Source organism: Coregonus clupeaformis, chromosome 6 (genome assembly GCF_020615455.1).
Source record: "Coregonus clupeaformis isolate EN_2021a chromosome 6, ASM2061545v1, whole genome shotgun sequence".
NCBI lineage: Eukaryota > Metazoa > Chordata > Actinopteri > Salmoniformes > Salmonidae > Coregonus > Coregonus clupeaformis.
In genome coordinates this window covers 14,085,061-14,100,480 of record NC_059197.1, presented here as the reverse complement: position 1 = coordinate 14,100,480, position 15,420 = coordinate 14,085,061, and the positions used below count along the sequence as shown (strand labels likewise).

The following is a 15,420-nucleotide window of genomic DNA, read 5'->3' as shown; positions in this document are numbered from 1 at the left end:
AGGCAGGACAGAAAGGGCCTGTATGTCCTAACAACTGACTGACCCTCCCTAGGTCTCACCTTGGCTTGACTCTTCCCTGATGTGATTCTGTGTGTCCTGTGTGCACATAACTGGTGACTTTTTTCCAGACCACCCACGAAGCCTATCCATTGTCACCACTATTAGCTCAGTTGGCTTCCCTTTAACTCTTGCTTTGGTATTTTCCTGTCTCCTCATCCTACTTATGACAACCTAAACTGGAAATAAAAATGAATTTCATATTTCCAAGTTCCAACTACACCTGTAAAACCAAGCGAGATGTACATATAATTGACTTGATAGTAAGAATACAAGCTGACACTGAAAAAAGTCCACATGATTGACAAACCTGTATAGGATTTATGATGAAAACCCAGATGCATCACGAAACAATTACACGTTTTTCTATTTGTATATCAGCAGTTCGGTTACTTAGCGAATGTATGGAAAACCCGAAAATGATTTTGAGTGGGTCTCGGTAGGATTCGAGGGTGGGACTTAAATCCGGCAAGTGCATATTCCTTCCTCCTTGGACTCACTGCAAGCCCAGGTACAGCATCAGTGCATTGTCTGTCTACCGCTGAACTGTCACAGCCAAGTAGCCTACAGAGCGCACCACTCAAACAACCTGCAATAAGTTTCCCTAACAACACACGGTAAGTTTATATACTCTTACCAATTTTACAAATCCAGTAGATATATGTTGGTAGAAAATAACATTGTTTACATATAAATAGGTGAAACAATAGGAATTTGATGTGTCGAGTTGTAAAGCTCGCTTTGAAGTGCTGTTGCGCTTCCCGTGAGGAATGCTGTTGGAGCGCGAATGAACCGTGCAATCTGGTGTATTTTGAATGAAACGGAGAAGACAGCGTTTTTCTTACTTCAAACGTAAATCAAAATAGTTGTAAAAAAATATATTACAGCTTAATAATATTTGTGGTATATGTGCATTCATTTGAAATAACATTATCACGTGCGTCTCTGTTTGGATTCTCTGCTGTGCCATTGGCCACTGACCCAGTCATTTGGAAAACATGTCTATATTTTCGAACACAGTTGTAAAGCCAAATTATATATTTTTTAAATATTGAGACAATTATTTTTTCGAGAATATATATTTTTAAATGTAGTACCTCACAATTAACCTTAAGTGAATTGAATGCAAAGTATTGGTGTCCTAATGTAATTTTTGGACTTTGGCTACATACATTTATGAAAGACAGATAACCCATTTTTCTCTTAGTAGTCAATTACACTAGTTATCACTTGAAAATGATCAAGTATTTGTTATGTGTGCTAAATAAGGTCTACATGCTAGGCTACATAGTCAGTCAGCTCCACTGGAAACGCTGTCCTCTCAGCTGAGTTTCTGCTCCCCCTGTCTGTTGATGTTGCTGCTAGTAAACAAATGATAAAGAGATGCCCAAAGTGAGTGGGAGGGAAGCAAGGAGAGTGGGAGGGAGGGAGGGAGGGAGGGGGTGGAACATCAGTCAAATGTTCACCTATCAACACTGGAGATAGTGGGACTAAACATGTTCATCCCTGAATATTGAAAAAATCTGCCTCATATAAATGTCCAAATATGGAGACACAATAGCAAATGAATTCATTATCATTTTGACTGGAATGTTGTAGACTAGAATTTAGTATCTGTTGTTGCATTGTTGTCCGTGCATATTATTATTTTTTGTGTGGAAACGATCAAGCTGTTGTTCATTGAAGATCCTCTATTTCTAAACCCTTTTCCATCAAGTGATTATGTCATTTAAAGGCAACATTGGAAAAAGGAAGAATTCTAACAACGTTGTTTGGGATGTCTGCATTAGATGTTACACAGGGCAGTGTGTGGTGGTGGCAGGTTATTGTAGTCACACACACAGTATAAAGTGTGTGATTGATAGGGCCCCCGCCTCGGCTGTTTGTTTGCTGATCCCTTCCACAGGCCTGCTGCTTCATCCAGACCCCAGGATGAGTTACTACATGGATCCAGTTTCCTCCTACCCGACCCTTCACCCCTGTGACCGTCTGGGAGCGATGGTAAGACCCCGACCACCATAAATCCCACTGCTGTTACAGCCCGTGGACGGGCTAGCTACCTACCACACGCCACAGTGTAGGAGGAGTGTGCAAGAGTGTGTTAGCAAGGCACCTCTGGATTCCATCAACCTACCTACCGCAACACTGACTGTCCATGTCATCTTAGTTCAACACTGGAGCGTTGTAAAGGTTTACTATAAAAAATGGGCACTTTAGTTGTCGTTTAAAAAAAATGCCACTTTCAGTTCTTCATTCTAGACCATTATGGACCAGAGGTGAATATAAGGTAGACATTGTCTTGGGAGGCTGAGGTAGAATAAGAGATGTAAAAAGTAAATGCATTCATGGACAACATAAAACTTGACAAAGACCAAGGTGTGAAACCTGCTCTGCAAAACAATTATTACCACCTAACCATGTTGGCAGTAAATACTTAGAAGTGTGAGGCCCAACCATCACTGAGTCTATTTGGAGCCATGCAGAGCACCCCCACAGAACAACACAACACTTTACCACGTAATACCATCTTGATGTGCTATAGAGCAGGCTATTTAGGCTATTTGTAAACACAGTCTTTTTAACGCCTTCCAATTGAAAGGTCCATATGAATACAGCCTGTCAGATCACAGGAATCAGGGACATTGGGATTCCTGTCAGGTGAGCTCTGAAAGGTGAAGGCTGAGAAGCTCTGGCAGAAATGTTCCCATTTGTATGCAGAATGCAGCCCCGTTAGACAAAGAGGATGAGGTCACATGCAAATATCAACCCAACCTGGCTCCAGTACAAAACATGGAGGGATAAAGCTCCCTCGCCCCTAATTGGCTCGTGTGGTTCTGCTTGCCTTTGAAATTGAGATTACTGTACCCGAGGCCAGACGTGGTCAAAAGGTGAACCCGGGTTGCCACTGTATTAGTAGAGAAGGGCCTCTGATTCCCCTGCCCTCTTCCTTGATAATTTTTCATGTTATTCTGGATGCAAAGGAAAAGAAATGGCCGAAGTTTCCATGTTTTGTGACCATGTCCTGTAAGGAAAGACTGTGGAAGAGGCTGTAGTTGAATTGCCCCTGACTCTCCTACTTTTACATATCAGATGTCTGGCCTCAAAGGTTCATCCATACAAGGGATGGAGGACTCCCGGCAACCTACTTTTGCTGAACCTCCAATATCACTTTACAGCAGTGGAGGCTGCTGAGGGGAGGACGTCTCATAATAATGGCTACACCAGAACTAATGGAATGGCATCAAACAAATGGAAACCATGTGTTTGATGTATTTGATACCATTCCACCTATTCCGCTCCAGCCGTTACCACGAGCCCGTCCTCCCCAATTAAGGTGCTCCCAACCTCCTGTGCTTTACAGTGCCGATACGACTGCCCCGCTTCCCCTGGCTATCACTCCCCTCTCCCTGCCAGACTGGACTGATAGTGCCGTCATCGGCCCACGTACCCCCTAGAGACTTCCCTAGATTAGGCTCCCTAGTCCCCTCTCACTCACTATTAGCTGGCTGTAAAGCTGACAGCCTACTGATAAACCCTGCATCGCTTTAACAAGAGTCCTTATCAGATGGGCAGTCAGTCAGGTACCCTGATCTGAGGTCTCTGCTCCTAGGACCGACCAGGCGGTAGTCAGTTAAGTGGTGGGGTTACAGGAGCCACCACTATTGTCCCTATGGTGAGCTGATAAAGCTGATCGATGGAAACTGCTACTGTGGAGGCTCCTATGCTTCTTGCTACTGGTCATCACATCCCTGCCAGGTATGCATCAAATGTCATTTCCAGAGTATTACCAGAGTATAAACACCCATATCTTGAAGTAGTGCATCATAACTGCATCATGTTCCATGTGCTTTGCTTAGTGTGATTATCAATGGACATTTTTCTCAGAATAGTCCTGACCCGTTTTATACTCTCCTGATATCTCTTGTATCCACATACATATAGTATTCATATCTGGTCCTCCTCCCAACTACTCATTCACTTTGGACCTCCCCTCAGTCCAATCTCACATGCGAACGTTGCTGTGATCAACAGGATGAAACAAAGATAAACCTATTGAATCAAATTTAGCTTTTGTTTTATCTGTATGGAAAGCATTAAAAAAACCCAGCTCCACTCCAAAATAGTATTTTTAAAACTCTAGCTTGGTCTCTTCCCCCCATACAATCGAGCTCATTGACGTTCTTACAGTAAGTCAGTAAACTGTTGACTCACATTATGTACAGTAAGTAAACACAGTTTAAAAGTAAACAAGACGTGAGGTTGAGATACTGTATACTGCATCTGTGCCTTGCTGTTGCTGTAGGGACCAGGTTAGGGCTGGGCGATACATTGTCTTTTAAGGTATACTGGTATGGATTTTTACAATACCATCTATAAAGGTAATTTAGTACAGTGCTAAATAAATGAAAAATTCTACAAATTGGACTACTTCACTTTCAGTTTTGTCCTAGTTTGGTTGAGTGTAAAACTATTAGAATGGAGAAAGCCCATTAAAACCACTTAGAATTCATTTGTTGCCATCCTCGGGTCATGCACTACTCATGAAACAGATTTCAAATGTATATTATTCAGAAAAATAAAATACCACCAAATACCGCCATACCATCAAAAATAAGAAACATATTGTGATATGATACTTTGGCCATTTCGCCCAGCCTAGACCATGTCCAGGCCCAGTGAGTTAACCCCCTGCTGTGTGTTGCCTTCACAGAGGCAGAGTGGAGGGGTGGCTATGGGACCACTGACCCAGCTCCCTGGCATGGTGGTTCACCCCCAGCAGCAGCAGCACTACCCCCCATCCAGACCCCTCTACCTCCAGGACGTCACCCTGCAGGAGGTCCCCAACAGACACGACCTCGCACCCACAGGTAGGAGCCAAAGTAAGCCTCTGACTAAGACCAAATCCTATAGAACACTGTTTTTTTGCCTGTTTGTTCATGTCACTGCACTTAATACAGTAAATTAACCAAGCAAAGTAAAATATGCCTTTTAAATTTCACAAAGGAACACATGTATTGCCTCATATAAATGGAAACTAGATTGGGGTAAAATGGAAATGAGATTGGGGTGAAACATATTGTTCATTGTGAATTATGTGTTCACTGGAAACAAAGGACTTTGTGTGGAGGGGTGTGGCAAATGAACTGTGACACACAGGCAAACACACCCCCCATCCCCACATCTTACATGGACACACACGCAAAACACACACATGCAAAACACACACACACACCAATCCAGGCAGTCCGTCTTGCTCCAGAGTGCTGCATGCAGAGCGGCCAGCTGAGCGGCCCCGGAGACCTCTGTGGGTCTTCTCCTCCCTGGGGACCATGGTGACGTTGATCCCAGGGCCAATGCCTTTACCAGATGCCTCCTCCTCTCCTCCTCTGGGGACAGCCACATGCCCCGCATTTTTCTTCCTGCACTCGTTTTTTTCTGCAGATTATTTTAAACTGGAACATTCCTCCCAGTGCGTTGCCTCTGTTTGACTTGACTCTGGCCTCCCTCGTTCTTAAGAGTGATTTATTCAGGGGACTGGGACACACGCCATGGGGGGGAGTGGGGGGGGTGCTTAGGCCGGGCAGCAGCTTTCTTCCGTCTCCTCCCAGGCTGGATGCAGGGGGCAGGAGGGCCAAAGGGCGGCCGTCTTTTTCCCAAGCCTCTGGTTCCCCTCGGGGGATTGGGTCGGGGATGGATCTGATGGGATTTGCTAATGTTTGTTGCTGGAGACACACTCCTTTGGAGCCTCCAGTGCTTCCAATGCTAAACCGTTGACATAAACATTATCAAGTGGAAAAAAACGACCTCCAGTTGAACTCCTCCTCTCCCTCATGATGGTGATCAAGTAAACCACTGCCGTTCATTGGTCCGCGCAATGCAACCACCTGTAGAGGAAATTAGAGTAATTTAGTGACCCCACAGAGTGTCATTTACATGTTGTTGTGTAGCCTCCCAGTATATGGAGCTGAAGCCTCCAAACCAGGTCAGTAACCCTTGACACACTCCACTGCCTGAAACTGTTGATCTGACCCATATGTTTCTCAAACTTAAATATTTTGACTTCTTAACCAGAGTCGTTTGAGATCATTTCAATAACCTACTGAAAATCAACTAGTAAGGATAGATGTGAAGAAGTCTTCTTTGGCTGACTGTACCACCAGCAGACGTGCTCTTTCTTTCCTGAAGCCACACTTTACCATGTGTGTAAGCTTGGCCCGCTTATGAGGCCACTCCTGCACCTTGCTTAGCTTTGAACACGTTTGTGTGTGCTTCCCTTTCATATTTTACAGCCCAAGTCACAGTGCACAATTAATCAATGCCATATTGAACAGGTATTACATTTTTCCTTTCATGGAACCAATGCAATTAAACACAGATAACACCTCAACTGCTGTTGAGTCAGGTCAACATGATGGAAAATGACCGCCTGTGTGTCAGTATCCACCTAGAATGTCCAATACATTATACAACTTGTGAAGAACCTCTTTCTGTTTCACTATGTGTTCGGCCAATACAATCTGCCCTGGTTCCCTTTCACAGAAATGGCAGCTACATAATATCAGCACAGGTGAACTGAGTACTGGGGCCAGTAATGAAAATGTTCTTTACTTTTGATAGAGTAACACAACTCAAAGTTTGAAAGACTGACTTCCTCATACAGTACTGTAACACCCTTTTAGTTTACATGAGATGACTTTGTTGGACTTTGTGGATTTATAGCATGTTGTTACAGTAACCTGTGCGAGAGAGCTAAGAGCTGATGTGGTGAAGGGATGTTGTATGTTAAAGGGCCTTTGCATGTTTGGCCCGAGCCCACTGTCACATACAGCTTTCTGACATCCGCCATGCCATAGCACTGTTTACAATACCCCCCACTCTCCTCTCTTTTACATCTTTTACATCTCCTTTCCACTCATCTCTCACAGAAAGCTGGCCACTCTCACACCGCTGGGTCTGATCATAAACGCCCTCTTAGAGATCCACTGTGTGTGTGCTGCACAGTCTCACTGAAACCCAGAAATGCACACACACACACACACACACACACACACTTCCGGTAGTCGCTCACACCCCACATATCCATTCATTAAATTCACTCCAGTTCTCTGGCATGTATTGTATTACTGTATCCTCCCTTTCAGTAAATAGCCCACTTCCACACACATCCACTCCCAGCCACTCATGATCTCACTGTACATTTAAACATACACTCCCATTTAGAACACACAGCTGTGATATGGAACCCAGGGACCATTGGCCTGGGTTTTATTTGATGTGATTTAACAGCTGGATAGTAGGGAGGGGGGAGAAAAGGGGGAGAGGTAAGGGGAAAGAAGTCACAGGGCCAGGGCTGGGGGTGGTGGGAAGGAGGGAGGGAGGGAGGGAGGGATGAGGGGAGGGGGGAGAGATTGTGGAGGAGGGGGGGTAGCCTCTGATGAGGGGCACGTCTTTTCTACAAGTAAACAGGCAGCCTGCTGGGGTCTGGAGGTTATGGGAAAGGAGGAAACAGCGATGCTAATCAGGCTGGAGCACACTTCCCCCAACAATAAAACAAAATGGGGGAGAACGGAAAAAAGAGAGACAACTCTGGAGCAGAGGGTCACATCGCAGCCCCACTTCGCTAGGCTATGTTTTTGCGAGTGGTTGTAGTAGTGACATTGGCTTTGTTTGTAGTGATAGCTGATAAACTGGAATTGTGTCTGGGGATGGCACAGCCATCAGGCATACTTAAAAATAGTTCTCTAGAGAGCCTCTGTATGTAGTGGCATATACCAGTCCTGGGAAAGGTAAGTGGGGTCAGTTCCTCTACTGTGACTAACCAGTGACCACATATACAGAACATTCAGTCTTCAAGGACATATTGTACAATCACTGGGAGCGGTGATGCAAGTAATGCCAGCTCATCGGAAAGGTGGAACATGTGGGTATGATCCTAGAAAATACCTCTATTGTAAAAATGCTATTATGTGGCTTAGTAATACCTACTGTCATTACACCCTTATGAGTATGTCAGGACTGAACAATGCGTCGGTGTCGATAACAGGTAATGAGTATGTCATTGTTATTATCATAATGGTATCATAATCATATTACATTATTATAGAGTGAGCTTTTATAGTCAACCAATCAGTCCAGCTAGTGATTTTAACACAATATTGTAATGAAAAGAAGCTTATAATAAACAGGCTGTAGTCTAGCTGGGGAGACGAGGGGCTTTCCTTTAGCTGCAGGGGGTGGTGGATCAGTGAGCTCTCTCTCTCTCTTTGTTATAGAGAAGGAGGGAGGCCTGGGGTGGGTGATTGAATTATCTGCACAATGGAGTGATGGGGGGCACGTGGTAGCACTAATGGAGGAAGAGATGTCCTTTTTAGCGATGCTAATTGTTCAGAAAGAGCTTTTGTTCAGGCAGTTCCAGAACCACCCCCCGCATACTCACTCAAACATACAGTGCCTTGCAAAAGTATTCATCCCCCTTGGCGTTTTTCCTATTTTGTTGCATTACAACCTGTAATTATAAAATAATTTTTTTTGTTGAATTTCATGTAATGGACATACACAAAATAGTCTAGATTGGTGAAGTGAAATGAAAAAAACATTATAAAAAAAAAATAAAGGAAAAGTGGTGCGTGCATATGTATTCACCCCCTTTGCTATGAAGTCCCTAAATAAAAACTGGTGCAACCAATTACCTTCAGAAGTTACATAATTAGTGAAATAAAGTCCACCTGTGTGAAATTTAAGTGTCACATGATCTGTCACATGATCTCAGTATATATACACCTGTTCTGAAAAGCCCCAGAGTCTGCAACATCACTAAGCAAGGGGCACCACCAAGCAAGCGGCACCATGAAGACCAAGGAGCTCTCCAAACAGGTCAGGGACAAAGTTGTGGAGAAGTACAGATCAGGGTTGGGTTATAAAAAAATATCAGAAACTTTGAACATCCGACGGAGCACCATTAAATCCATTATTCAAAAATGGAAAGAAATTGCACCACAGCAAACCTTCCAAGAGTGGGCCGCCCACCAAAACTCACGGACCAGGCAAGGAGGGCATTAATCAGAAAGGCAACAAACAGACCAAAGATAACCCTGAAGGAGCTGCAAATCTCCACAGCGGAGATTGGAGTATCTGTCCATAGGACCACTTTAAGCCGTACACTCCACAGAGCTGGGATTTCCGGAAGAGTGGCCAGAAAAAAGCCATTGCTTAAAGAAAAAAATAAGCAAACACGTTTGGTGTTCGCCAAAAGGCATGTGGGAGACTCCCCAAACATATGGAAGAAGGTATTCTGATCAGATGAGACTAAAATTTGGCCATCAAGGAAAACGCTATGTCTGGCACAAACCCAGCACCTCTCATCACCCCGAGAACACCATCCAGGCAGGGACTGGGAAACTGGTCAGAATTGAAGGAATGATGGATGGCGCTAAATACAGGGATATTCTTGAGGGAAACCTGTTTGTCTTCCAGAGATTTGAGACTGGGAAAGAGGTTCACCTTCCAGCAGGACAATGACCCTAAGCATACTGCTAAAGCAACACTCAAGTGGTTTAAGGGGAAACATTTAAATGTCTTGGAATGACCTAGTCAAAGCCCAGACCTCAATCCAATTGAGAATCTGTGGTATGACTTAAAGATTGCTGTACACCAGCGGAACTCATCCAACTTGAAGGAGCTGGAGCAGTTTTTCCTTGAAGAATGGGCAGAAATCCCAGTGGCTAGATGTGCCAAGCTTATAGAGACATATCCCAAGAGACTTGCAGCTGTAATTGCTGCAAAAGTTGGCTCCACAAAGTATTGACTTTGGGGGGGTGAATAGTTAGTTATTCATGCTCAAGTTTTCTGTTTTTTTGTCTTATTTTTTGTTTGTTTCACAAGAAAAAATATTTTGCATTTTCAAAGTGGTAGGCATGTGGTGTAAATCCATTTTAATTCCAGGTTCTAAGGCAACAAAATAGGAAAAATGCCAAGGGGGGTGAATACTTTCGCAAGCCACTGTACATACGGTCACACGCACGCACGCACGCACACACACACAAACACATAGCCTGTGGTTCTGTCCCTACTGGAGGCCTGTGATCTCAGCAGGACTGCATCAAGCCTGTGGCATCCCCAGACGGCTAAGAGACAAGGGCCCACAAGGATCCCAGTGTGTGTGTGTGTGTGTGTGTGTGTGTGTGTGTGTGTGTGTGTGTGTGTGTGTGTGTGTGTGTGTGTGTGTGTGTGTGTGTGTGTGTGTGTGTGTGAATGAGTGACTGATCAATAACCCGCTAAGTGGTACCTAAGAACAGGGAGGCCAATCCAGTCATGCCATACCCATTGGCTGGTGGGAACAGAAGAAGATTTTTTCATTTCAGTACTGTTCTCCACTACCTACAACCCCTAGTGTCTGGGTTTCATATTGTAGCAAAAAGACCAACATGCAAACGTGTTGCATTTTAAGGCAGATAAAGAAACAACAGCTCACCAACAATTTCCCAGCCTTTGTTTCTAAGCAAATCATACTGTAAAACATAATTGTAAATCTAATCATATCTAAAACCAGGAGGAAGCATGTCATCATGATGTAACCAAGGAATGACGCCCAAAACTTAAAGAGAGGGACCGATGTCAAAAGAAGGTGAGCTTCAATCCCCAGGATATACAATAGGTCATAGGTTAACCTTTCAGCTAGCTAGCTGTCAGTTAACCTCTGGTAGCAGCAGCAGGTCGTTTCAGTTAACCCCTGGTAGAAGCAGCATGTCCTTTCAGCTAGCTAGCAGTCAGTTAACCCCTGGTAGCAGCAACAGATCCTTTCAGTTAACCCCTGGTAGCAGCAGCAGGTCCTTTCAGTTAACCCCTGGTAGTAGCAGCAGGTCCTTTCAGCTAGCTAGCTGTCAGTTAACACCTGGTAGCAGCAGCAGGTTCTTTCAGTTAGCTATCTGTCAGTTAATCCCTTGTAGCAGCAGCAGGTTCTTTCAGTTAGCTATCTGTCAGTTAACCCCGGGTAGCAGCAGCAGGTCCTTTCAGCTAGCTAGCTGTCAGTTAACCCTTGGTATCAGCAGCAGGTCCTTTCAGCTAGCTAGCTGTCAGTTAACCCCTGGTAGCAGCAGCAGGTCCTTTCAGCTAGCTAGCTGTCAGTTAACCCCGGGTAGCAGCAGCAGGTCCTTTCAGCTAGCTAGCTGTCAGTTAACCCCTGGTAGCAGCAGCAGGTCCTTTCAGCTAGCTAGCTGTCAGTTAACCCCTGGTAGCAGCAGCAGGTGCACCAGTTACATGTCTGGATTAAGGAGAGGCAGCCAGCCATCGCAGATGTGCCCAAGGAGCAGCTTTGCTATAGCTATGGCTGCTAAACTGCAATGCTATTGCATGAACCCCTAACTGTCAAAACCATGGCAACAGCATTTGCCAGGTGAAGAAGCCACATGTTGCCTGATCTGTGGGACATGATGGTGGTGCTGCTCAGTCTCATTGGGAGGACTGTCACTTACACTTACAATGACATAGAGAGACCTTTTCATTCCCATAAATAACCATTCTTCCTGTAACTGTACAATGTATAAATTACAGGACAATGACCAGTGACTAACTTGTGGTAGTATCCAGGAAACTGTTTGTTTGGGTAAATAACAGTAGCCCCAGTTCTTACAGATCTAGGATTTTAATTTGAGCCAGTTTGCTACAGCAGGAAAAGAATCCTGCAGCAACAGGAAATGTGAATTATTATATGGATTATAATTAATGGAAATTTTTGTAGGGGTTGATACACTTTTCGTAAGGGAAAATCAAGTCTGAAATATCAAAGTGGAAATTACAAACTTTAGAAGCCTTTTAAAACCTCAAATACACTACAAGTTTTACATGCCCTGATTGCAATCCTGCAAATTAAGATCCTACATCTGTACCTGGCTTTTGTAATAAATCAATCAACTTTAATATTTACTCTCAGTTTCTCTTTGAAGCGTTGGTTTTAGTAAAGCGAGACCCAGCTCTTATTCCCTATGTTGTAACGCTCATGGAAATGAGTTTAGCCTGTCAGAAATATAATACTGAATGAAAACCAGAGTGTATCAATCAAGCAGAAAATGGGTACATCCCCTCTAATTTTTTGTCTGCCTGCACTTATATGTGTCTGTGGAGCTCTCAAAACATTAAACAAAAGTTTATATTCAACTCGACCTATTTTCAGAACTTAGTAAGTTTCAAGCTAAGATATTAAGTACATAGATAGATTAATACCCACTTTAAATGCCATTCTCACATGGATGTTACGTACAGTATAAGGGAGCGAGAGGGGGCATAACGCGCCCTCGTTGAAAAGGCCACTCTGCTAGCTCCAGTCCAGATATTAGTCAGCAGCGCTATTAGTCTTAATGGCTGCCCTCAGGCAAAAAGGACCTGGGCTGTCCTTTTAAGTGTAGATACAAGAAGCTCATTAAGCCAAAACAAAGAGGGGCAGTGAGAGGGAGAGAGTGGAGAGTGACTGACTGACTGAAATGAAGTAAGCGGTACCTTTAAACCACCCCTCCCCCTCATACCCATCCCCTGGACGGCCCCTTGTGAGGAGCAGTGAGACCGCAGAGGCCACACAACATCTCTGCCTGGAATTTCCAATACGGCTCATATCTGTCAAGTGAAACATTATCCAGGTTTGCTAATGGAGATGGTGAAAGATCCCTATTTAAAAATCCATACATGATCAATACCCCTGGCTTCCCTACCTCCCAATCCCATTTGGAGATATAGCTACGTACATGCAGAATCATATTGCCTTGCAAATTAGGATGGACCATATTGACTTACAGTGGGGAAAAAAAGTATTTAGTCAGCCACCAATTGTGCAAGTTCTCCCACTTAAAAAGATGAGAGAGGCCTGTAATTTTCATCATAGGTACACGTCAACTATGACAGACAAAATGAGAAAAAAAAGATCCAGAAAATCACATTGTAGGATTTTTTATGAATTTATTTGCAAATTATGGTGGAAAATAAGTATTTGGTCAATAACAAAAGTTTCTCAATACTTTGTTATATACCCTTTGTTGGCAATGACACAGGTCAAACGTTTTCTGTAAGTCTTCACAAGGTTTTCACACCCTGTTGCTGGTATTTTGGCCCATTCCTCCATGCAGATCTCCTCTAGAGCAGTGATGTTTTGGGGCTGTCGCTGGGAAACACGGACTTTCAACTCCCTCCAAAGATTTTCTATGGGGTTGAGATCTGGAGACTGGCTAGGCCACTCCAGGACCTTGAAATGCTTCTTACGAAGCCACTCCTTCGTTGCCCGGGCGGTGTGTTTGGGGTCATTGTCATGCTGAAAGACCCAGCCACGTTTCATCTTCAATGCCCTTGCTGATGGAAGGAGGTTTTCACTCTGTATCTCACGATACATGGCCCCATTAATTATTTCCTTTACACGGATCAGTCGTCCTGGTCCCTTTGCAGAAAAACAGCCCCAAAGCATGATGTTTCCACCCCCATGCTTCACAGTAGGTATGGTGTTCTTCGGATGCAACTCAGCATTCTTTGTCCTCCAAACACGACGAGTTGAGTTTTTACCAAAAAGTTATATTTTGGTTTCATCTGACCATATGACATTCTCCCAATCCTCTTCTGGATCATCCAAATGCACTCTAGCAAACTTCAGACGGGCCTGGACATGTACTGGATTAAGCAGGGGGACACGTCTTGCACTGCAGGATTTGAGTCCCTGGCGTCGTAGTGTGTTACTGATGGTAGGCTTTGTTACTTTGGTCACAGCTCTCTGCAGGTCATTCACTAGGTCCCCCCGTGTGGTTCTGGGATTTTTGCTCACCGTTCTTGTGATCATTTTGACCCCACGGGGTGAGATCTTGCGTGGAGCCCCAGATCGAGGGAGATTATCAGTGGTCTTGTATGTCTTCCATTTCCTAATAATTGCTCCCACAGTTGATTTCTTCAAACCAAGCTGCTTACCTATTGCAGATTCAGTCTTCCCAGCCTGGTGCAGGTCTACAATTTGTTTCTGGTGTCCTTTGACAGCTCTTTGGTCTTGGCCATAGTGGAGTTTGGAGTGTGACTGTTTGAGGTTGTGGACAGGTGTGTTTTATACTGATAACAAGTTCAAACAGGTGCCATTAATACAGGTAACGAGTGGAGGACAGAGGAGCCTCTTAAAGAAGAAGTTACAGGTCTGTGAGAGCCAGAAATCTTGCTTGTTTGTAGGTGACCAAATACTTATTTTCCACCATAATTTGCAAATTAATTAATTAAAAATCCTACAATGTGATTTTCTGGAAAAAAAATTCTCAATTTGTCTGTCATAGTTGACGTGTACCTATGATGAAAATTACAGGCCTCTCTCATCTTTTTAAGTGGGAGAACTTGCACAATTGGTGGCTGACTAAATACTTTTTTCCCCCACTGTATCTAACTATGTTATTTTGTGTATGCAGACCTGTGTAGATTGGATGCTGATACATTGGCTAAATCCAATGTCACTGTATTGTTTGTTTGAGGCATTAATTCCACAGCTCACACACAATGAAACGATTATACTTTATCCGTCTACTTCTACCAGTAATATTGTCTTGGACAGACCCTCTTACTGTTGTCAACATCACTAGGTTCCACTAAAGAAGCAAAGCGACCTGCATGTGACAATTGCAATGACAATCTGTTGCCATGGCAGGTAATTTCCTTATGGTTGTCATTGTTCCAAGTGGAGCACCAGCACTCGTTCTCTCTCGCTTAGATATTCAGTCATTCTCCTACAAGAGGCAGAACTAAATCTTGATTCAATGTCCAAAATGACACACTGATTGTCCCTCATCAGAGTAGCCTAAAAAACAGACTAAAACATATACAATAGCTTATAGATAAAACAGTAACCCTTACAAATCAAATTAGCAGTGATGGCCATGATGACAGGGGCCCCAATTTGATTTGTGATTTTTGGATGTGTTTCAAGTTTCAGCAGCATCAAATCCTGTGCATTCTCCCAAGACGTCATCCCTGAGAGGCAGTTCTGTAAAAAGGCCTGCTTGGTTTTTATTGATCAGTACAAGGTGAACAGGAAATACTCTGAGGTGTTTATGAGGGCCGGTTACAACTTATGAGGACGCTTGGACCCTTGGAATTGGACACAGACGGTCTCCTTAGCCTGGGATGCTTTGTATACTGGTCTATCAGATGCTAAACAATCCTCCCACACCTTTCTTTTAACTTGTGCTTTAGGGTGACTGTGAGAAAGTTGCATAAACGATGCGAATTGTATAGGGTTATTGACTCACTGAATTAGGTCTCTATCGGAATAATTATGTCATTTGTTCAACATTTTAATTGAAGACCTTCCTATAATGTTTCAGAAAAGTTGCCTTATGGGAGTCTTTGACATTAGGATTA

General features: G+C 43.7%; 1 protein-coding gene across 1 annotated transcript in view; it reads left to right on the top strand.

Annotated features, from left to right (window-relative positions):
• The first annotated feature begins 586 nt into the window (after positions 1 to 586).
• Positions 587 to 15,420, top strand: part of LOC121567774 (protein C-ets-1) — a 50,614-nt gene continuing 35,780 nt past the window's right edge. The window contains exons 1-3 of the mRNA XM_041878041.1: positions 587 to 674; positions 1,964 to 2,058; positions 4,769 to 4,925. Of these exons, the coding sequence (XP_041733975.1) occupies positions 1,990 to 2,058; positions 4,769 to 4,925 (226 nt within the window). The 5' untranslated portion in view covers positions 587 to 674; positions 1,964 to 1,989. The remainder of the gene's footprint in view (positions 675 to 1,963; positions 2,059 to 4,768; positions 4,926 to 15,420) is intronic.